At 32.0% G+C, this 25,951-nt stretch overlaps 1 protein-coding gene across 4 annotated transcripts; it reads left to right on the top strand.

Moving 5' to 3' along the window:
* Positions 1-215: 215 nt before the first annotated feature.
* LOC131853197 (bestrophin-4) lies at positions 216-25,924 on the top strand. Of its 4 annotated transcripts, none has more exons than XM_059204029.1 (13): positions 216-631; positions 14,428-14,538; positions 14,863-15,034; positions 16,458-16,660; positions 18,155-18,323; positions 18,462-18,710; positions 19,515-19,748; positions 21,561-21,792; positions 22,032-22,179; positions 22,810-22,895; positions 23,963-24,148; positions 24,457-24,593; positions 25,608-25,924. In XM_059204029.1, the coding sequence occupies exons 1-13, from the start codon at positions 561-563 to the stop codon at positions 25,722-25,724; spliced, it is 2,115 nt and encodes a 704-aa protein (XP_059060012.1). In that variant the 5' UTR covers positions 216-560; the 3' UTR covers positions 25,725-25,924. The 4 variants fall into 4 exon arrangements, with proteins under 4 accessions (XP_059060012.1, XP_059060009.1, XP_059060010.1 ...); XM_059204026.1 differs by having other exon boundaries at positions 19,515-19,775; XM_059204027.1 differs by having other exon boundaries at positions 19,515-19,775; positions 24,457-24,584; positions 25,608-25,921.
* Positions 25,925-25,951: the final 27 nt, after the last annotated feature.

The raw sequence follows: 25,951 nt of genomic DNA, 5'->3' as shown, positions 1-25,951 counted from the left end.
AATCTATAATTACAAAATGAATAGACGGTATGTATTGTTATAATTGTATTTTATTTTAAGCAGGACCGTTTAAGGACTGCTATTGAACTGCCCTGCGTAAGGATTGTTTCTTGTTCGGACATAGTAGCCTTTCTGAATTATGGAGAGTTTTAGGAAATTTTTCGATATGCCAATACTGTCATCTAGTAACACTGGGAGCTAGTCTGTCTCATCAGTCAGTCGAGTCCTGTTCCGAATTCAGTCTCGTAGCTTGTTGTTATATTTTTCATAATATTGTTTTAGATTTGTAGTATACTTTTATAAAGTGCAACTTATTGTATTTTTTAATGATGATGTTATTTAAAAATATTTAGTGACGTGTTACTAATGAAATGTATCGGGAAAGTTACTTGTTTTATCACCGGGAAAAATAAATACGATAACTCTAGCATTATTTTTGAGCGTTACATTTTTTACTGTACGCACTTATGTTTGTAATTAGGTAGCGAATTAAAATTTATAATTCTTTAAAGTATCTTTTGATAGTATCTGTGATACAACAGTTTTTATAAACAAAAATAATGACCGTAACGTACACGGGGGAAGTTGCAACCTGTAGAGGATTCGGCACTTTTCTGAAAGTACTAAATAAGTGAGTAATTAGTATTAAAGTTTCTTTAAAATTCTATAAACTGTCTGATATACCATTACAGCGATGGTATATTTTCATTACATTCATTAGGTACATATTAGGTATGTAAATTTTTGTGCTTATATTTATCACGACTTCTACTCTGAGCTCAGAGTCCAAACAAGCTTGTTTGGATAAAAAAGTTTAATAATAATATGTTTGTACTACTTTTAAACTAATAAAGGGTGCAAAATCCTTTCAAACAGTTACCCAAACTTTCTATTTCCAGTTGCTAAATATCATAAAGATTACTAGAAGACAACTGTTCTTTGTTTTATATTACTAACTAATAATGAGATCAGACCTAGTTAGAGTTTAATAATTGTTCTTCTTTTTAATTGGGTACATCAAAGAGCATTTATATAAAAAAAAATATTATTTACTTGTTTAATGTGGTTTGTCAGTGATGGTATAACATCATATTAATCATATTAGTCCTACACATTAGTCATTAGCCACATATGTGCCATGTATTTTTATCTCCACAGTTGTCCCTGGCGATACCACTCCTTTATTGTTATATTCTCAGTCATTATTTGGAGGTTTTTTTCCTCTTTAGGTTTTTTTTAAAGGATGATAATGGAATGGTGCACCTGCCTGCGCTAACGGTTTACGCTGGGTGGGGCACCAGTGGAGGATGATAGGATGAACATGTAGTCTGATCAGTTAGCCCAACATGACAAATTAACCAGGAATGTATCACAATAGTTTTCAGGGGGAACTGTGTGGAGGTCGATCTGACATCGGTTTAGTAGTCTTTTTGTTACTTTTTAAAGTATGTTTTTAGTGTTTATTCTTGAGGTTTTTAAGTAGTTTGATAAAGGTAGACATAATTTGTATCTGTGACTGTTTTTTTTGATATCTGTCCCCAAAATTTAACCAAATCCATCTTTTGTAACATAGGGACTTTTGTAACGTAGGGTAATTGATTAACAGATTACAGATATGTGCAACTACTGCTTTAGTCTGAAGTAGGGTTCATGATTTCTCGAGCTTCTCAATTTCTCGGGTCTCGAGAATTCTCGAGGTTAATTTCTCGGGTCTTCTTGGGTTGTCGAGAAATTTACATTTAGGTACGTTTTCTCATATTATTTGGTTCCAATAACATCAAAAAACTCAGTGGTTTCATTTGAGAGGAAAACCACTGCATTTTTTTTAAAATATTAAACATAAAATTTAACTATAAAATTAATTATAAAACTTAAATTGAGTAGGTATATTTAAAAACATTATACATATTATGAATAAGCAAAATTTTTTTTAAATACTGAAATATATAGGTTTTTACATATGAAATTAGCGTTTTGTCGTACTGGCCACTTTGATCTTAAATATCTCCTCTTTGGTCAGGAATTCCAATTTCAAATTTATACGGCTATTCACTCATGCATTTGTTTTTCGAAAATCGTAATACATATTGCTTGAATGGTGGGTCCCTCATGAATTGAGTAGACAATTCGCGTTTCGATCGACAAACGCGCGTAGACTGCTGCGTTACATTAGTCAATCGGCATAATAATAAAAGGATTTTAAATCGAATCATTACCTATGATGATGTGGATCTTGTATGATAATTGGAAACGCTCATCACAATGGCTAAACCCTGGCAAACCAACCTAATCCTGCCCCAAGCAAAAATTGACTCAAAAAAAGTTACTTGCGAGCGTTTAGTGGACTAGTTCCGGTGTTGTTCACTTCAGCTTTCTTAAATCTGGCCAGACGATTACGGCAGATGTGTGTTGTCAGCAATTGAGAAACCATAATGGAAAAGCTAGCTGCTAAACAACCGAGGCTGGTCAATCGCCGTAGGCCACTGCTGCTTCAGGACAACGCTAGACCACACACTGTACAACTGACATTTACCAGATTAGAAGAGATTCAATTGTAATATCTAAGACATCCACCGTACTCCCCGGACCTTGCTCCAACAGATTACCATTTTTTTTTCGAAATTTAGATGGGAAAAAATTCAAATCCGATGGGGCAGGCCAAAGTACCTTCAAAGATTTTATTGATATGTCCAAATGTTCCCGTTCAAATGTTTTTTTTCAGTAAAGGGATCAATCAGGTACTTCACCTATGGGATGGCAAAACTGCATAAATAGCAATGGTACATAGTTTGATTAAATACTTAAACATGTTATATTTTGAAAAAAAAAAATACTTCAGGTTACTCCCTTACAAAACACACCTTTCATATGTTAGGACCTAATATTATTCAGACTTATATTTATAATGACAGCACCATTTTTGGCTGGTTATTTAGAAAAAAATCTACCTTAAACTTGTAAACAAAAATAGTTTCTGTAAAACAAAAAAAAATACCTTAAAGAAAACCTTAATATTTTGAATTATTGCGCCACCACGCAACAAAACAAACGGCAATTTGATTTCTACATAGGTTCTTGATTTCTCGAGTTCTCGACTTTTCTCGAGCTTGATTTCCCGGAAATCCTCGAGAATTCCCGAGCATGAACCCTAGTCTGAAGGCACCACTAGGAGTATGAACCTTGACTAAGGGCAATGTAATTTAGATCCATGACGAAACAACAGTGATCAGAATAGTTACATAATATACTAATCTTTGACAAAAAATTGCTAAATTCTAAATTACTAAATTAATTTATTTCTTTCCACTAATTAAGTATGAGCCTCCTCTTTCCGCATCCATCAGGTTCTATTGTATTTTTTTTCACCGGGTGATAATTGAATGGTGCACCACTCGCCTGCGCTTATGGTAATTGTGGATGGGGCACCAGTGAAGGATGGTAGGTTGAAGGAGTTAGCTTAGCTCACCACTGGCGTCCCGCGTGAACCGTTAGCGCAGGCGGGTGGGTGCGCCATTTCATTATCATATAAAAAAATTGCCCCCTGTTACCAACAAGTCTCCAATTGTTATTGTTTAACCCATGCAACGTCGGGACGGACTGCTATTAGTATAAATAACTGGTGTAGGCGTGATAAAGCTAACAAGGTACATTTGCCTAAGCCGTCGAACCTTGTGTGTGTTTATTTCATCATAGGAAACTACCACGTCACAGTGAATGTTTACAAATCTGCTGACTTGTACTTCGTTTCTGACCTTGAAGAATAATATTTGTTAGTCCTTTTTCATGCGTATTAAAACTTGCAAAGTCACTATTTTGTGTTTTTTGACTTTCTTACAATGAATAAAAATTACACACATGAAAGTATTTTATTAGACATCGAACATTTTTTATGAATAAGTATTCAACTATGATTTATTTTTATTTGTGTGAGTTGTAGATGTCTTTGAAATAAAGTTCTATAAGGTTTCCATAGGTACATATTTCTTACACCAGAATTATTGAAAATCCCTTTTACGTTATTTTTAATTATAAAGCTATGTAGCTATGTGCATTAACAAAAATATACTTTGCATAAAATTTGTAATTTAACATTAATAATGAATTAATAACATTTTATGAAAACAAGCATTCTCTTAAACATTTGAATAATAAAAAAGATATATACCTATTTAATAAAAATGACGTATCTTCATAGGCAGTAATTAGGTACTGGGCCTAATATAATACAGTTTATAGCTACGTAGGTAAGTGTAATAACGCCATCTATCACCAACATTTTGTTAGGCCACTCCTTACAGGACATCCTGTAAATATGCCAGAGTTGCGTTGCTATTTACTATGCATGGTGCATTTACAATTTTACAAAAATAAGCACTACAAGCTTTCACGCAATAATATTAAATCCGTTCAGAAGTTCAGTTCTGTCACCCTTCCCAAATTGCATGGCTTACTTGACCATGCGCCAGCTGAGCTCCGTCACCCTTGGCGCCGCTAACCAACCACGCCACCCATGCGCCACAGCATGCAGTAATTATTTATATTTCGTAGAATTTGGATTATTTACATTGAGGATTTTTTAATGAAACTATCAATCTCTTTTTTTTTGTTTTAAAAATACAGCCGTCCGACATCTTAGTCACATTAATGTCTTGCCTCTATTTGTTACAGCAAATCATATTGCTTTATCTTTGTTTATCGTTGAATAACTGTGCTACAAATAATATAAAAAAAATATTAGAAATGTTTTTAGAAGGCCAGCTCAGGGATCTCCGTATGCAACCGAGATCTGTGAGCCTGCCGATTTTATTTTGTTAAGCAAGGTTGCCTTTGTGAGTGGCCAATCATTTTAAAATTAAGTTAAGGAAAACCATATTTAAATGAGCATCCTTGCGAACCATTTTTCTAGTAGTGTTTCACTTTTTTACATGTTGGAAGTAAAATATTTTTATACTACATATTGTAATTTTATACTGTCATTATCATTATTTTTCGAAATGTTCAAATATTAAATATAAATTGGTGGCTTCATAGTTGCTAGAATACATATACAGGTCATCAATCTGTTATACACATACTTATGCTAATAAATTTTAGTCACCTTAACCTATCTACAAATTATAATACGAGTTTTATTAATTACTAGCTGTACCCGCGACTTCGTCCGCGTGGAATTTTACTTTATTTTTCTAAAATAAAATAATGTTTCTAAAATAAAAGTAGCCTAAGTTACTACTTATTACATTAGCTACCTGCCAAAAAAAGTCCCGTCAAAATTGGCCCAGCCATTTCAGAGATTAGTCGGAACAAAAAGACAGACGGACAACAATTTAAAAAAAATGTTATTTTGGTGTATGTACCATATTTATATTCATATGCATGTAGTAAAAAACGGTTATTTTAATATTACAAACAGACACTCCAATTCTATTTATATGTATAGATGACGATACATCCATACAACCTTGCACATACCTTTTCATTTTAGTAGTTGAAAAGTTATGGTTATTTATTTGCCTACAATAAGTCTCAATCGTCGTGCTATGAATACTATTTATAATTATATTATTATTAGTCAAATATTACAATTTGAAATGGTGTATGTATTCACTTGTGTACAAATGAGTAATCAGTAAATATTATAGTATTGACTTGGGTATTTATATAGGCAGAAGCAAATGTAAATGACATTACATACAATATATTGTTTCCAATTGTAATAAAACTGGATTGTGTAATTTTATAAATTATTGCAACGCCACATGCCTTTAGTTTCTTAAGCCAATAAAAACCAATATAATATTACAATATTCACAATACGTCTGTAGACGATGGTCAACTGAAGTAGGTATAGTATAAGTACAGTAATTGGTTGATCAGCTACAGGAAAACTGAAATTAGAATGAATTGCAGAAAATCGTGTTTAAAGGTCGACGCTCCAGCAAGCCAGCTGCAGATCGATACATAACAACCAACTCGGTTAGTTCTAGCTATAACAAACGCTTTGTCCCTTTCTAACTTTAGGATGCATTTAAGAATGATAGTAATATATTATTATCTAATTTATAAAATTCTCGTGTCGCAGGTTTCGTGTTTATGCTCCTCCGAAACGGCTTGACCGATTTCGATGATATTTTATTTGTATATTTCGTAGGTCTGAGAATAGGTTTTTAACTAATTTTTATACCACTAAGTGTTAAGGGTAGTTCACCCCTTAATTTTTTTTCATTTTCGACAGTTTTTTCTTAATTTTTATATTTTACACATTGATTACACAGAGACATTAAAGAAAACATACAATTAACACCTTTCTAATTCTAATACCAACCCCTATTTTTTAATAGCGATTTTAATTTAATTGGTAAAACAACGTTTGCGGGCCTAGCTAGTAAACTATATAATATATAAAACTAAGAAACATTTACGGATAATAGAATTCTAAGAACAAATCTTAAATTCAACACCAATAAAAATTATTAATGTGATCTTTCATAGATAATAATATATTATTTTATTGTATGTATAATTGATATCGATAAAAATTGTTATATGATATAATCAAAAACATGATACTTTAATTATCATAGTAGTAAATAAATATTTTTGTAAAAACAAAAACATTGTTGTAATAAATTCTGTTCATACTTTGTTTGTTATTGTTAGTAGATGAAAGGAACCTATTTTGGTTAAATAATGGCGAACGGTCTCTGGTGATATCCAACGAATTAACGAAGTAGTCACCGCTCGCTATGCATTTCGCGATGTAGGTGTAGGCTGTTTGATTTTATTTTTTACTAGCTGTACTCGCGACTTCGTCCACGTGGAATTTTATTTTATTTTTCTCATATAAAAGTAGTCTAAGTTGCTCTTTATTACATCAGCTATCTGCCAATAAAAGTCCCGTCAAAATCGGTCCAGCCATTTCAGAGATTAGCCGGAATATACAGTACAGACAGACAAAACTTGTAAAAATGTTATTTTGGTGTATATACCGTATTTACATAATACTGTTATTTCAATATTACAAACAGACACTCCAATTTTATTTATATGTATAGTTTACGATACTTAATTGTTACGGGATTCAGGATACTTCTTAATCTAGAAGATATATTTAAAACTAGGGTTTATTATTAATATACACATTTTATAATTTTTACTACAAATTTTTATTTTTAGGTGTAATCGTATCACTATGGACTTAATGTATTTTTACTTTATTACTATATCTCTCCCACATTGTTAGGATAGTCTGTCGGATGACTCCCTTTTGTCTGACGTATTGTTTGCTACGTTTTACCGTTTTTGGTAACGCGCCAATCTAACAGGAGCCGTTGCCACAAGTCGTCCCACTGACTTTAATGTCCGAGTCTTTAACTTAATTATCAAATTTTGTAAGTCATCATCTTATCAACCCGTCATCCCAGTGCCAGTCCCAGGAAGGTTTAGTCTACCATTATCAGATATATGGTCTGGCTGTTTATAATTAAGGTTTTATTTTGAGATATTCTTTTCTTGAACCGGTGTAGTTTAGCTTTTTTCCTCACAATGCACCTTCGAGCAACAATACCTTAAACAATATCTTAAGAGATATACCGGAAATGAAAAGAAGTGAAAACACTTTGTATAGTAAACTAACTAATAAGACTAATACTATTAAAAAATATAGATACCAATAGTGTTATGAGACATTATTATATAATATATAGACTAGGCTATAGTCTTCATTAATCTATTTACATAGGTAGATTAGCATCGCGAGGGTGGTGATTGTAATTAGAATAAAGCCACAACAGTAAAACATTCACTTTATTATTTAAGGATTCATTATTTAAGTTTCCTATTTCTCGAAACATAAACTTAGTAGACAGCAGAGTGCCATAGACTTCCGACGTGTCCACTACAAATGTTTCCATTAGTGATTACCAGGCAAGGGACATTAAATATTCAATTCACCCTGCACTTTTCCCAGTCCAACTAATCATGGGTTCGATGCACCTCCTAGTTTAAAATGCAGCACCACACCGCTATGGGGTTCTCCATAAATTATGTCATAAGTTAGGGCTGAGGAGGGCGAGGGAAATGACATCGTGTAACATGGTGTGGAAGGAGTCATAAGTTTTGTGACGTCACATTTCAAAATATAAAACTATATTTAGAATTTCGTCCATTTGTTGATTATTGATTATTATAAATTATCAATTCCTAGAAGTAGGTATATGTAATGCTGTATCCTCACCTGTCGATTTATAAATCATATAAATCTATTTTTGCAGGGTTCTTGGGACTTGTTTCGTTAGAAACAAGAAAGAGTTAAGGCAGATGATATATGTACAATAAAACGTACATATAGCCTTACAACGTAGGTCTGATTGCATTTCGCGTGTTACGCAATATCTTTTCTATTTTGTACTATTTTTTTTATTTATTCAGGTGTCCTAATCGACTAATTACGGTAATAAATAGGTACAATTATAGTACTTGCAGCAAAGTGTAACATATATTTATAGATAAACTTCACATGCATAGTTAGAATTTTAATTGAAATGCAATAATATTTTATATCTTTATTAATTGTTTTGCTTTAAATTTTGCATACGATTAAGTCTGTGTAGATCACATGGTATTTTTATCACGATATAAAAAAAAAAACAATCTACTCTAGATGTTTTTTTTGTAACTAAAAATACATTTATGTGATATCACATAAATGTATTTTTGGTTACAAAAAAAATACTTGAATAGCTATAATTGCTTCATTTATTCTAATGATGTAGAAACTAAATGTGTTGTATATAGAATCCTGTGGTAGGTACTTGTGATTTGTATAATCCTAACGATGAAATTACAAGCCCAGTCGATTCATTTCTACTCTATTCATTTCTCTACTTAGATGACTTCGATGTGTAAAGAGACAGTTACTATATATATTTTACTTTTTCACAATTTTATTGATCTTTTTTATGATAAAATTGCGAAATAATTTAGACGCAGACGCTGGTAATAATAAATTATAGGTATAATTTTCATAATTATTGGATATAAATTTATAATACCTGGAAGACATTGGTTATATAATAATGGCTCATGTAATATAGGACTGCTTAAGGGGGTCTTCCTATGTGACGGCCTGTTTTTTAGGGATATTTTAGGATTTTTTTTCTACGACCAGTAAATATTTAGAGCTTCAAGTTTTTTATCATTTATTAACACATATTTGGACAGTATAAATATAAAATTTCAGCTAAAAATATTCAGTCAAACTAGAGTTACAGCGCTCTGAACACCCCCGCCTCGAAAAAAAGAGCTCCCACTTCCTCCACGATTCCGGCTGATCGGCTTATCTGAAAAAAAAAAAAAAAACGGCGTTTTAATTTGTAGGATTAAAAGCACGGAATGACCTATAATCAAATGAATATAAAAAAAATTGGATTTTTGATAGACATTTGAAATAAAAGTTGCAAATTAGGCGTTTTTTTTTTGTTTTTTGCTATAAAAAAATCGAAGTTTTGAAAATTTTCGATTGATAATAGTTCATTCCATGCGTTTACATATATTGAGTGTGCCCTGTAAATTTCAAGTAATTCGGTCCAGCCGTTTCTGAGATACAATGGAGGAAAGTTTGAAAAACACAGTTTTGAGAAAAACGCGTTTAAAGTTTCAAGTCCGTTAAAAACTATTAAAATATCAACTTACTCTCAATCGGCGATGCCTGGTCCATAGAGTATTCCTTCCTCTTCCTCGTGAAACTCTTTTAAAGCAGATTGTTCAGCTCTTGAGTCAATCCTGGCTTGTTTAACGACATCACTTACGCGCCGCTCAGAGCGTAAGATTCGCTTTTCATCCCGTTTCTCAACATACGCTTGGGCTTCACGACCAACAGGGCATCCCATAATCGACATAACTTTTAAATTACCTTGAAAACCTTCATTAAAGATAATAACTGCTAAGTAGCTAGCAATTTCAACAACTTTGGGACCAGAATGAAGATGTTTAGGAGCGAAAGTCCAAATCAAAGAATTCAAAGATTCGTTATTGTTTTGTGTCTCTGCTCCTAAACAACGAATTAATAATTCGTCTTTCGATAAATCTTCGAAAACCGGTTTGATAGCTTCTTGGACTTGCGGAATTAGAGGTGGTTTATCGTGATGAAATTGGTCCAGTTCATTATTAGCTTCAGCCTTACGCCATTTACACCAACTGTCTTCGCCTTCTGGACAAAATTGATGCTAAGGGTTTCCACTAAACTTTCTTTTTTTACTACGACCAGGATGAACATTTCCACTCGTACTTCCTTTCCGTCCACTCATTATGAAAAAAAATAATTTGTAGCTGTTGCTCTCTTCGAAGTTCAACCAAGACTAAAATAACTTCGGTAAAATATTATAACAATAGAAATTTCTGTTTAAGTCTGTAGAAACGTGTCTAAACTTGTATAAACAAATATATTAATAAAAGGGAGGCCAGGTATAAAGCCGACGGTACACAATAGGCCCGGTCTCTAACTGCCAACTCACCGCTCCGAACCGCTCTTTCTTTTACCTGCTGTATCTTTAAAACGACTTCGAATTTTCTAAAATCGCTTTACTACCGTATTCTAGACATGTTAAGGGAGCAATTTATGAAAAAAAAAATCGATTTTTTCAACCCATCACATAGGAAGACCCCCTTAATTTCATTCATTATTTTTACTATGGAATTACATCAATTTGACCTTATTGTTATTTTCCGTATGGCTGATGGACTAAGAAGTCATGTCTACATTATTTACGTCTTTACAGCGGACGAATAAATTATATCATTTAAAGAAAACGTGAAAAATATGGATGGCAAATTTATAAATTTGTTTTTTTTTTTTCAAGAAATTTCCCATATGTGGGTGTAATAAAATAATATAACAATAACGGGATTGTTAAATTTTCATCATTTTTCTTGTTTACAATTAGTGGTAAACAAGAAAAATGATGAAAATTTAACACAATTTACAGACTACGTGATCAAATCAGTATCATATAAATGTAAATTTAGTCGAATTAATTTTTGGCGAATTTTATTTCTTCTGCTATAATTTATCAGGAATACACGATTCTGAGTTTGTTATTGCTTACACGAAGTCACATGGTGTTGATTTAATACCTTTTATTGTTTAGACGTGTGCGTGCAACACGGCAGCAGCCAGCTGTAATTTATCTCCCACTTTGCTTTACAAGGTCAATAATTTATAACATAAAAATGATAAAAACTATTGTCTGATTGCAGTACTGTGTTGATGTGTAATATCTTACCAAACGAGCTATTGTATGTATTGTGTGTACATATTATTAATTTATTTACCCAGAACTGACAGAAATAACCACACATCCAGACCACTGTGGTAACCAGAATTTACTGAACATAATACAAACACTAAAATAATTATGTGAGCGATGAGCAAATCAAAGTGCCAGAGAAAGATATGGCCAACTTTTTTAACTTAATAAGTAAAATTAGGAGACAAATAGAGGATCCAAGCTCCATTGGCTTTTTTATTTTTAAAGTAAATATATTTGTCACACCTGCAAATAAGCATTACAAAAAAAGAGTTTGTCTAGGTAAATTCAGTAATGTGTATAGTAAGTAATTATACAAATACTCTGTGATAGTAAGCAAACAATATTTGTCAGAATGCATGCACGCAAAGCAATGGAGAAGAAAGTGTACGCAGTTAAAGTGAATCAGTGGAGCTACAGTGATTCACTTTAATCTGCCTTGGAAAACACTGTCTGTATAAATGCTATATATAAATCTTTTAGAAAGATGGCCGTGAAGTGAGTTGTGACGATACTTCTTAGCTTGTCCTTGATATGTGTAAATTATTGTTAGGTGCATTAATGAAGATCGTGAGATATCGTGGTATGTGGATGCTGAAGTTACAAATTAAACGTTCTTCTATCCGTTTATCATGGGGAAATTTGATAATTGAAACTTACTTTTAACATTAATAACTTTTATGGAAACATTTTAAATGAAAAGTTACTATTGGATTTCGTTATTAAGGGTTTGCAATATAAGCGCCAAGTATGAACAAACCTGACGGTTCCGAATAAATAATGTAAACATTGTGTTTCTAGATGCTCATAAATATAACTTCTACGGACAATATTTGCATTGCATCTCTAATGCTTTTTTTGCACTACTAATACAAATTTTGTTTATTATATTGCCAGTTGAAAATAGATGGCCGATAAATTAGACCCTGGTGATCTTTCTCATTTCGAGAACTGGATGATGTGATCTAACAGGACTAGCAGTACTGTGATGATTGCATATTGAAAGATTTTGGTATGATTATGTAAATAAGATTACTTATACATTGGTATACATGTTCTGTTAATACATCATTTATTACAACCATTTATACCTACTCGTCGTAATAATGATGACATCATAACAATCCATTATCACGGGCTACTCTTCAGACAAAAGGATTTAAACTAGTAATAACTAAAATGGCTAGGCGGTTTAGTGTACATTTTTATTTGGTCTTCGTACCTTTGTAATAATGTTTTTGTTCTTTGTTCGCATCTTAAAGCATGTGTCATCCGGAAAAGCTAAATATAATGGTCATATTGTCTATGTTTTATTAATTTTATATATACAAAATTTTATTAATAGTAACAGCGACGTTGTTTTATTTTATATCGAGATACTCGAAATATAAATCGCTGTTTTCGTCTGTCTGTTTCTTACTTCAAAATTATTAACTGTAACTTGTTGTAGATTGGTTATTGCTTTTATACCACATATGCGGAAAACAAGCATACAGCTCATCTGATGGTAAACGGTTACGGTAGGCCTATGCCTGTGCATTCATTAGAGGTATCCCATGCGCGTTGCCAATTAAGAAACCTTAACATTCTATAATACTTAGAATCAAATTTGATTAAGTGCTAATTTAGACCAGTCTTTCATATATTTATATAATGCATATGCATGATACGATTTTCATTATCATTTAGACATTTTTTCCGTGTTGTTAATATATACAATACATAGTTTGCTATTGTAGGTGAATGTCATTAGTACATACCAGTAGGTATTCACCCGTGCGAAAGAAGGGCTGTGCAGAGCACGTATAATTGGTATAATATTTGCAAAATTTATGTTTATTTTGTTTCTGTACTCGCCATATTGTACGGTAATACCTACTTTTTAACTACATGTATACGAAGTTGGATTTCCGGCATTATCGATATTCCGAAACTCTACCAAACTGACGTATCTATCATAATCCAAATATCTAGACACGCGGTAGCGTGTCAAGCCGAGTTTCAAGTAAACTGGCGAGCAGCACCGTGTGTATATTTACACGAACCATTTAGAGCCACTTTTGACCCCCTCATAACTCAAAAACTCTTTCACATAAACCTGTCAAATTTGGTTCATATATTGAAACTTGCGAGATAAATATGTATTCCAAATTTCATAAACATATCTCAAACGGTTATTTAGATATTAATGTCCAAAAATCTTCATTTTTATCACTGATCAACTATAGATCAAAATTATAACCCACTTCCAGATGACCAGAGGCATTTCGTTATAGTCAGACCTTAGGCTACAGTATATTATCCTAAGTTATAAGAAGAAATGATATTTTATATTGTTATAAATACATTTCAGGACAGACCATTGAACTTGGCACCCATTTAGATCTCAACTCTTTTGTCGTAGAAGTCAACAATCAAGGCATATATCATAATATTAAACTCGGCTATCATTTCACATTTATGTTTTTGTTGGAATATTTATCGACTACAGCAAACCGGTGCCTATATAAGCTTGAACATTTTTCTGTTGCATAATTATTTCCGGTTTAGCATCAAGCACTGTATAATAGATATGTATATATCTAGACACATAGTGTATATGTAATGCGTTCTTATTTTTAGGTTCTGAGCGACATAAAACCTAGAACAGTAACTCTGAAAGGTCTTTAACTATCTTCGAGAATCCTAAACTTCTTCGAAATGTGTCTGTAGATTGTGTTTAAGTCGGTAATATCGTCATCAATTCACATATTTTTATGATTGTTTTGGTAATCTATAGAAATTGTAGTATAAAATATTAAGAAATTTTAACAAATGTTGTGCATATTATATTTTATGTTAAATATCGAAGACCCATTACATATTAAGTATTAATTTTTAATATAGTACAAGAACAAATAACATTATCGTCGTTACAGTCAGTAAAATGACGTAAGCCCCATTCAATGTTCGGTGATAAAACTGCTATATGCATAGTAATAAATGGTTGTCATCAAATTAGTATTCATAACACTCTATTCAAATACTGTTATATAAATCTATACGAAAACAACAAATCAGTAAGAGCATTCCAAAAGAACTATTCTCAACTTCTTTAAACAGACGGTGTATATTGTTTCAGATGGCGAGGCAGTATATACAAATTGGTGTGGCTGGACCTACTAGTATTTTTAATGCTATATTATATTTTAAATTTAACTTATCGTCTATTTTTAAGTGAGGAATCCAAAAGGTAAGCATACGATTATCAATTTGAATATAGAAATGTTTTATTATTTATGGCCTTATAACAATACCATTAGAAAAATTTAAAATTAAATGTGAAAGAAATTACTTGTTTTATCTAAATTTGTGTGTTTGTTATTTCGCCGACTTAGCCACTTGTCATGAAATATGTCATAGTGGTACCTAATATTTGAGATGCGAAGGACATAGCCCACTTTATATCCTAATAATTTCTGGTTAATTAATTGATACGAGTATATCCGTTTTACGCGGATGAAATTGCTGGTTTCTCATAACAGGCAATGTAACATAAAGTATGTAACTTTCGCAGGACGTTTGAAGGTGTGGTAAACTATTGCAGTTTCCACGGAAATGTGATACCATTATCTTTTGTGTTGGGCTTTTACGTGACAGTTGTGATGAATCGTTGGTGGAATCAATACACAACTATACCATGGCCTGACTCTATAGCAGTATTTGTTTCGGCCACTATTCATGGGCAAGTATGTACGATATTTTTCACCGCTCCGTTCAGTTCGTCATAATGACATCACCAAGATGTCTATTTCGATCGATATCATTATTAGGTATTAATCAGCGAATTCTACTAATCAGGTTTTGCCCTACCTATACACAAAATAGCACAAACGTAATTGATATGTGCAGCGAGTTCGTAGTGACTGTGTATGTCTAGTTAAAAAATAATGCTGTAGTTATAAGTCGTTTCACTGTGCTCGTTTTATCTTATCTTTGATATGTATGAAGTACTTACTTAGTCAATCATTATCTAAGATAACACTAATTTATGTAATTAATTGTCTTTAATATATATTTATACATTTAGGATATTAGATATAAGTTATTATCGTATAATATATCATAGAATATTATATATTAATCAGTATGTATTCGCTATTATGAAATGGCAATGATTTTTTTAATAATCTCATGACATTAGCACACGTATGCGTAATGTTCACGTTTTTTAAATATATGAAATAGTTACATCTATTTACAGGAAAATTTTCAATGTTTATGATTCATAGGCATATAAGTTTATAAGTAGATGGATATCTATGTAACTATTTCCTATTTATTGCGTTCATAACGTGATTTTTAATTCATTCACGTGTCTCTGTTTTGATTTAGAATCGTCTTGATCAAAATGTGATAATTGATCTACTCAGATTACGTCACTATTCTCACAATACATACAACACGCTAGATTTCTAATTGGAATTCTTTCGTCATAAAAAAATGAATACTGATTATTTCAATATTTCATTCTTAACGTGTCTGTCGCAAAAAAATTTGTTAAAAACATTCTGTCTATATTAAATTTTAAACTTATCTTTGTATTAAGTAACACGATAATATATTTTGTCGTTCTTAAAATATTGTTACGTATATTGATAAGTTTTTATAGGCATCTTTATTTTATCAATATTAGCTTCAATGAAGTCAATTTGATATTACGCTCTATTTTCATAGAGCGTAATATCAAATTGTCTTCATGACATAACCGTAGTCAGTTCACAATAAAAAAAATACTAATAGTGGTATTCAGGAACCACGATGGTTTTCAGTGGGGATATCAACCTAACATGGGAGGTACACTGTTAGCTATGGGGCAATAGTCCCCACATAAAAATTTCTTAGCTCTAATATATATTTCAACAATAGGAAACCAAACCCAATGAAAGACGCCTAATCGGGTTTGGTTTCAAGCGTCGCAAGATCGGCGTATGGTTAGGATTGAAAATATCCTATCTTATCTAAATGATGATGTTTTCTCCTCTTATCATTTCAGCTCTCTTACCTTTATTTACGCGATTCTGATAAATTGCGGGTAGTTCTAGTTAATGTAACAAGAATAAAACAGGATGTAGTTATACAGTGGAATTATTGTAACATTTATGCCAACAGGACGAGCGGGGGCGGCTGATGCGGCGCACAATCGTCCGCTATGTGTGCTTATGTCTCACAATGGTGCTCACTATGATTTCACCTCGAGTCAAGAAACGTTTTCCAATGCTAAGCAACTTCGTGGAAGCCGGTCTTTTACTAGAAAACGAGAAAATTATTCTCGACAATCTCAATGATAAATTTCCTAAACCGTCCAAACATTGGTACGTTATATATAAATAATATAGAGAATGCTACACAGAGGCTTGAATAATTCCATTTAAATTCCAACACAAATACTGTAGTGAAATTAATAGATTTTCTAAAGTATCGTGCTGCATCAAGTTTTACGAGATGAAATCAATTTAATTCGTGAGGAAGATTGAATATATGTAATATGTATGAAATATTATGTAGTTTCATAAATACTATTCTAGCATTACATATTGTTGGATATCTATAATTATTGCTACTTATTAAATTACAATTAAAGTGTAGATATGTAGTTAACACATATGATAAATAGTCGCATGGCCACAGCAATTTCTAAGCGTACATACAGCTTGATTACAAGATAATTATTACTTTCAATTAATACAACTCTCTGACTGACTTCAGTAAAGCCAAGGACAATAGCACAACAGCTCAATTATTTTTTTGTGGCAGAAATATAAATTGACTCGCGATATTTGTCGTATGGGCCTAATTTTATTTTGCGAATTTTGAAGACGTACAATATTATTTGGCCGATATCAATAACTTTGCGAATGATTGTTGGGTTAGGTTACACTAGACGGTTTTAAAAGTCAAAATATTTTTAAGTACTTAGTGGAATTCGAAAATTGGGATTAAATAACATGAAAAAACTTTTAGATATTGTTGTCCCGATTATAAAGAGTATGAAAATAAAAAAATTAAGTCTTTCGTAATTTCACATACATTTAACGTAGGTAATAGCTATTTAAGTGGTACCATATAAGTAATACGTACTAATTAAGTACTTATTACCTACTGGCTTTACACGATGGGATCATTGACTTTCTAAATTTATTTTTAACATATAAAAACAAATTATAAATATACAGAATATCAGCATGTCCATTTTACAGCAAGGAAATACCTAAACAATGATACCTAGACGCATACCTATATTCTATTAGATACATATTACGACTGACAACTGAGTCAGCATTATTTCCCAGAATCTTTATATGTAACACTATTACACATAAATGATCTGCTTGACTTACTCGGTTTTCAATAATTAGGTAGTAAAATAAGAACTCCCAATAATTCTTTGGTTGTTTTGTTCCAATGTTCACTTTTCACTGGTTTTGAAATTCGAATCCACTTTATTTTGAACAGAATAGTATTTTTTTAATTTCTTTAATACTATTTTTGAATAGTTAGATATATGTACTAGGTATTTTCTAATTGTTTATAGTACATAATTAAATTTTCTGTTAATTATACTCGGGAATTATCGAAGCATTCTCCAGATGTAGGTATTCCTAAAAATAAATATTGTTGATTATATATTATCTAATAACATGTTAAGCAAATAAAAAGTTTGAGTCGAATTCAAGGAATGGCGGCTCAGAATGGACTCTGTTGTGTATACACATATTTCAATATGAAATTATTTTTCTTATTGAAATATGTGTATTGTAGGTGGTGTAACTTATAGGTTATAGGTGTTGTAACTTTTACCGTTTTAGGTTACCAATAGTTTGGGCAACAAGTATAGTGACAAGAGCACGCAAAGAGGGCAGAATACGAGATGACTTTGCTGTGAAAACTATTATAGATGAATTAAATAAATTTAGAGGACAAGCTGGTCTATTGCTTAGTTACGATACTATCAGCGTGCCGTTAGTGTATACTCAGGTAGATATAGACATATATTTTCCATACATGTCCAGGTACATTATTAATTTAATTAGTAAAGTAAAATGTAGCGTGATACAAGCCTTCTGGTTAATTCTATAGTTTAGTTTATATTAACAATCATTTTTCTCATTTCAGGTAGTTACCATAGCCGTTTACTCATATTTTATAACTTCTGCTTTGGGTAGCCAGTGGGTTGATAACAAATTACATTCCCATAGTGATTCGGTCCAAATAAGTAATATAGATCTCTACTTTCCTATATTTAGTACATTAGAATTCTTCTTCTACATGGGCTGGTTGAAAGTCGCGGAATCATTAATAAATCCCTTCGGTGAAGATGACGATGACTTTGAAGTGAATTGGTTGATAGACAGAGATTTGCAGGTAAGTCTTAAGAAAGGTTATCTATGTTCTTAATGAAAATAATTTCTGTGTAAGTTGTACCTACATAGGTATATATATATATATATATATATTATACATAAGTAAATAAGTTTTTAAAACATTACGAAAATAATCATAGGTATTGCTTTAAATTAGTATATTAAAATTCAAAATATCTTTATTCATGTAGGTCTATTATAGACTCTTATGATATTTCAAATCTACCGTCAGTTCGGAATGATTTCGAGATTAGAACTGACAAGAAACTCAGCTCGTATTCTTATCAAATAAATGTTGTACATGTTTACAATAATACAGATTAATTTTTAAATTCAAATTTGGGAAAAATGTGTGACCACCAGCATATGATATTGCTAAAGCAAATAGTCTAATCAATGTTCGTAACCGGAACAGACCAATCCCCACAAGCAGCATCCGTTCACGAGTGTGACGGATGAGTCAGCCATCATTACACTCAACCATATTAAAGGGATATTGTATCTGTATTAATGACCAAAATTTAAACAATACCTACATATAATGATTGATGAAGAAATTCTAATATTGCTTTTTCTGAGTGTATAACAGAAAGCGAGCAAATATTTCCCCTATTTTTTTAACTTTAATTTATTTTGAAATATGCTGTAAGCATTCTAAGATCTGTGCTTACATTCGTATCTCTTGTTGTTCTTAAAACCTCCAGCATTTTCAGCACATGCTGTATTTTATGTTCAAATTATAATATTTGTTTTATCTTATTTACTAGTTAATTGGAGAATTAACCATTCTATTGTAAATGCACAGGTTTCCTACATGATAGTAGACGAAATGCACCACGAGCATCCCGAGCTGATAAGGGATCAGTACTGGGACGAAGTGTTCCCCTCCGAGCTGCCGTACACTATAGCTACGGAGAACCAACGCGAGGAACACCCAGAGCCATCAACAGCGCGCGTGGCTGTTCCCGCGCGACAACGCAGCATGGTCACCGTCGCGCCCTCCTCCGTGAAGATCGACGAGATGGTGCCTTCCAACACCGTGAGTTACAAGTTCGCCCCGCCAGAGGTTAGACTCGTCCTATTATACGCATGCTGCACGCTCGGTTACATGGAGCTTAGCAGTGTGTCGGTGTTAAGGGTTGCCAATATCAATTATATCTATTTGTTCCTTAACTATTCTTTTGATAACCGGTTGGGTATATACAATTTTAGTTATTTATCAATCATTTTTCTGTTTCATATATTATATGTGTTCGATATTGTATGTTATTTACTGAAGTCTATACCAAAATGTTTGTCACATAATCGTACGTTGAATCAGCACTTTATTTAAGATATGTACTCCGATGTCTGTATAGGCTTTATAGTTATATGCTCAAATACCGGGTAGTGGCCAATCTGAATGACATTATGTTACGGTATTTATACTTTTTAAAACAGATACGTATAAACGACATCCAACTAGTAAATAATCTCTCATTGCGCATACGTGCTATGATTTGTAAATATGTATAGAACCACTGCTGTGAGAATACAAGTATGAGTAGTTTAAATATATATTTCTATAACAAAACAATACTTATTGGAAAATTATCTAATTATGTCGAAGTATATATGAAGTAATTATGCCTAAGTATGAATTAAGAGGAAATCTACTGATTTTCGTCATCGTATGCTTTGAACCATCTTTTCATGAGATTCAATCTCATTTTCATGACATTCAATTTCAATTTTTAATTTGCTTCAGTAGTAGTCGCTTAATTATTAGTTATATAGAAAATTACTACTAATTTAAATTATATTTAAATTATTAGTAATTTTATTATACTTAGGTACTGGAAGATACCAATCTTTATATCTTATCGTTTTAATAACTTTTCCTTATTAGACTATAATATTATATTTATATGACTTCCTTGTTGGACTATAAATTGTAGCTATGCCGATGCCATCATGAGGTAATAAATTAGAAGCTAAGTATATGAAAAATAAAAAAAAACGTATATGCTGTCAACGACCTATCACGCGTAGGGTAGTACAGAGGCTTTGTTAACTATCGTGTAGATTAACTAGTGTGACGTAGATAAACTATTTATTTTAAGCATGTACGGGTTTTATAAAGAAAATATTTGGCAGCCCTTTCTGATTAACGTATGACGTATTCTTAACTAACTGGTGGTTTTTAGAATATATATTTTTTACGTAGTTATATTCTTAACAATTTTGGTAGATACATTAGTATTATATATAGACCCATATTAACTAATAATTTACATAATATAAATTAATCTATTGCTCAGTCTACAGAATAGTTTCATTGTGTTTTTGTTTTTACAAAGGTAAAGGTTTGTGTATAATATAATATAGTCTTAGTTAACAACTTCTGATGCGATACTGCTAATTTGCCTTCTAACTTATAGGTAGTTACTTATTTTACTAATGGCTAGGTGTGTTACATATATGTATTCAGTGTACACTTAAAGCCTTGTATAATAACCTTCGTGTTGTGTTTACTATATTCATGTACTATCTTGTATAGATTAATGTTTTGATGGCAAAAATCTCTCTTCAAATGTATAGTGTTGTTTGTTTCCTAGCTTTTGATGGAAACTTTATCTGCTGCTACATGGTAAATTCTAAGTACAGATATAGTTTTACAATCCAATAAACTTATTATCAAATAATAACTACTATTTTATATTACTGGTCACTTATATTCTATTTATCATAACAGTACTCATTACTATTGCTTTTAATATTTATCTATTTAACAACCACAACAATTAAATAACTAAAAAACTTATAATTAATAATGTACAAACTAATACCTAAACTTTCAATGTTTATATAGCAATTGCAAATGAATGATGACGCTGCTTCCGGTATACACTTCATCGTATCGCGAGGAAGCAGACGAGGAAAAAAAGAAGATAGAAATTCTATGGGATCAATGAATTCGATGGTCTCATTGCAACAGACTCCCATGACCCGAGCTAATTCTGTTACTTCAATGTTGAAAAGATTGTTTTCAAAAGAAGATCAACGACAAGGCTCCACTACGGTCTCGACGCAACCCGATGGAGGTGGGTTTTAATAAAAATATTATATTCTCATAACAATAATAGAAGTAGTCATGATATGTTAATATTTTAGTAGTTTATCATAGTGATATTACTGATTATTTCAAAATTTTATTACTATATAGTTATTTCATATTATAATTTATACGCATTGGCCATGCCTAAGAGAAAGAAATTGTTTGCATATAAAATAATCACGTTTTGTAATGATGTAAATATAAGTATGATTTAAAAATTTTCAGTGTCAAGGTTTACAATATCTGCAAGTAATCCGACCCTTAATAAGCCGACCACTGCAGGCGGTGGTAGTATGAAAATAGCTAATGAAGTAATCGAAGAAGTTGACGAACAAACCACTATAACAAGCATGGGCAAGCGATCAGATAACAGGTGAGATTTACACGACCCATCAAAACTGAACTCAGCCCCAAGCGAAGCAGAACTTGTATTATGGGTACTAGACAAATATACAATAACACATTATACAGATATTTGCCATAAAATTATTCGTGTTAAGACCCGGTTAATAATTTAAATAAGTCATACTCATGAATACAAATGTTCACATTGTGCGAGGAGTTGAACCCCCACCATCAGTAGTGAGGCGATGTGCTAAATCCCTAGACGATGGAGTGTAAGGATGGACAGTCCAGTCACGATCGCCGTGTAAGGGTGGACGTTGGGAGCACAAATGATGCATATAGACTATTTATTATTATAAATTATAGCCCATGTAGTTGGTGCCTCTGTACATTACAGATCTCCTGCGCCGTTTTATATAAAATATATAAATACATAATTTAATTAATTTATTGAAGTTTTTGAGTCTATGGAAGATTCGAGTGAATTTTAATATAATCGTTGGTAGTGTCCTATCTTGGTCAACTTACTTAGCTGGTTCTGATTTCAGCTAGGTCTTACTTATTTTTTCAAGCATTGTCATGATCTTTCTTATATTTTATTATTAATATATATGGTTATGGTTATACATTGTTATAATGTAGACTTTTATTGTTTCAGGCCCACAGCAATGAGTCTTTTCCAAAAGGCGGCTGTTCCAAGCGAACCAGTAAACGTTCCATCGAGAAATTCAAATCACAGTTCTAGTAAGTCTGTTATTACTTGTATACAAAGCAATTTTTGATGCGTTATGATATATATTTGGAGTTTGCCTTTTAGGGGTTTCAATGTAGTGGGACAAGTAAGAATGCCAGTGTCTAAAGTATATTGAACACTTAAAATGTCATAGATAATGTAATTTCTTCAGGCTTAGTTTGTAACCGCATCTCCTATAGATAAATAAGTATAGACCAGCAGAAGCCATATAAATTCCATATGTGGTGGTTTTATTCTTTTAACGATTTGGGTTTATGTACTTGTTATTGTTATACCAGATAAGTCTATTCACTTATTGCCTTAAAATATTGCAAATCACATTAACAATTTAGATTGATATTAGAAACGTATGACACAATTTATGAATCATACACTACAATCCGATTGTTCAACAAACAACATAAGTTCTCCAATATAAGTACTTATTTGTAATTAGTCATTTTATCAAATGACAGTCGGGATATATTTTGCCATTGCAGTTCATGAAGCTTGCAAAATAGTCCATTAGAATGAAGACCTTTGCGACCTTATATTAAGATAAAGATACATTACCCAGTAGTATTTCACTATTGTATTGAAGTATAATATAATATGTTGTATTTAATTATTCCAAAATGTGGGAAAACGGAAATTGCAGGATACTCAGCCATCACATTTTAGTTCATAAAAAATAGGAATAACAAATTCAGCTGTATAAACCAGTGCTTTTACAGTGACAACGTGGGTGGTCTATATTAAAAAGAAAAACCATCTGAAACTGTAATTCGGTTGACTTTAAAGCCTAACATTATTGAATTAATGTGTAGTGGCGTAATAAAAGGCGAAACAGTGGCTAAATAGATAATTGTATGCGACCAGCGAATTATAAATATATACTTGCTGACCAGAAAACCCGTATCAACAATAATTTCTTTGTGGTTATATAATGGTCTTGAGAAAAATAAATTTTAATTCAATACTGGTGTTCATTTTGATGAAATTCACCCATTCCATATTCAACGGTATTGTCAGCTGTATTTGGTGTGCTACTGTAAATATATGGTAATGATATTTGTAGATACTCGGTTGTCTACGTCGGCACCGACGAACTGGTCGCGAGTGGTCAACGAGGCGGGTGACAAGAGTCCGGCGGCGCAGTCTCTCACCACGCAGCCATCATTCCCCAGTATTGGCGATGAGTCGCGCCCACGCCTTGACAGCGACGTGGGGCCTTCGCTCAGCGCTGCCGGCAGTCAGACTTTGTGTAATAAACCTCATTCTACCCATACTGTATTTTCGATCGCATGCCTACTATTATAGAGGATTTACTTCTAATTAAAACGATTGTAAACTTAAAAACTGCTAGTTTAGACACTTTTCTTTAATTTGACTAAGTATGACTAGACAGTACTATTTTTTAATTATATATTATATATACACATAATATGAATTTAGGGCATTTTCTTAATTTTTCTTGTTTATTAAAAATAAATGCAATTTTTATGTAACAATTTAAGCTAGAAACTATTTAAATATACATATATATAAGTTAACAGGTTCTTGTGTTTTTAGTGGATGAAGCAGATGGAGGTGATGATCCAGATATGGATGATTTTGATCGACTGAGAAGTATAAGGGAACAGGAACGTCGTGATAAATATTTACAGAAACTAATGGCGCGCTCAGTCAGTGCACAGCAGGTGAATATTGTCAGTAAACTACCACTCACATTATGATCAGTGTTTTGTGAAGTCCACAACTACTTATATTATACTAGCAGACCCGGCCACGCGTTGCTGTGGCTAAGGTTAAATAATATTGCGACTATAAATTGAGATGTAAACTATCCTATCTTTCAAGTTTGATCAAATTGCACATAATGTGCAAATCAAATTTGCAATGGGTTCAGTAGTTTAGGAGTCCATCGCGTATAAACTACGTGACACGTAACTTTTAATATAAAGATTTTCTGTACAATTATATGGTATTGGTTATGTAAACGAACTTGGTAGAATATTTTATATTTAATAAAATTTGTCTGGAATTAACGCATTATTCCATTGCAAATAAAACATAAAATTTTATTAGAATTCTTATATTGCGTACTAAAATCGTAATATTGCGTAAAATAAATTTGGTTATTTTATTTAACCAAAATTTAATTTAACATTCTTTTGGTTTATAAAATATTTTATCCCTAGTTGGAGTGAATTATACGTAAAGTACAGTATACATAAATAGAAAAAAAAAACATTAAAATTTAAGTATGTGTTCTAACACTTGCTCTGAAACTGACTGAGCATTGTTTCAGAGAGAGCAGAGCATTAATAGGGATTTTTTATGTCGTATTTGAATAACTAACAAGTACATGGGACAGCTGTCACCTACTATCAGGTGACAACTGTCCCATGTACTTATACATAAAGAGCACTACGGCTATAATGTGATATCATGTCATCATATGACGTCCGATGTATGCATTACCATTTAGGAGAACTAGACATTGCCTACGGATCGTCTAATTTGATTGCCATGTTTCAATGCAATTACATTAACCGAAACACAGCTTACAATTTTTTGGGGGGCTGTTTGAAATGGGTAAGACATGTATCTACATAGACAACTTTGTCACATACAGGTCTACATATGGTAGTTAATTCTACTTTTGTAATATTTAATGTAATTCATTATCGCTATACTTAACATGACTATATTTATTTCAGCAAACAGGAAGCATGGAGTTGATTGACAATGATTTATTACTAGAGGATCTACTAGCACAATCAGCTGAAATAAAAAAAGAAGACACGACGATAAACCACTCACAAGGCACCACTTGACAGAGTAGTTTCATATTTCAATGGGATTAAGTTTATACCCCAGTGCATTTCAGTATTAATAGGTATTGTGATAATGTAAGATTGTCTCAGAATAATTTATGGATACTTGTAATTGAAATTATTTATGTATATTTATTGTGTACATAAAGCAGTGATATTAAATTGATTTTTATTACCTACATAAAATATTAGTATAATTTACCTAAATTGTTATCTGTGTTCAGTTA

This window comes from Achroia grisella, unplaced genomic scaffold (assembly GCF_030625045.1).
Source record: "Achroia grisella isolate CSIRO2021 unplaced genomic scaffold, CSIRO_AGI_Agris_v1 utg900, whole genome shotgun sequence".
NCBI classification, from domain to species: Eukaryota; Metazoa; Arthropoda; class Insecta; order Lepidoptera; family Pyralidae; genus Achroia; species Achroia grisella.
This window is presented reverse-complemented; position numbering and strand designations above follow the sequence as displayed.

Excerpts from the sequence above, each read along its gene's own strand:
- LOC131853197 (XM_059204026.1), top strand. The coding sequence starts at position 561 with ATGACCGTAACGTACACGGGGGAAGTTGCAACCTGTAGAGGATTCGGC. Across the intron at positions 18,324-18,461 it reads TGCCGTTAGTGTATACTCAG|GTAGTTACCATAGCCGTTTA; the intron begins GTAGATATAGAC and ends TTCTCATTTCAG. Across the intron at positions 22,180-22,809 it reads GGCAAGCGATCAGATAACAG|GCCCACAGCAATGAGTCTTT; the intron begins GTGAGATTTACA and ends TTATTGTTTCAG.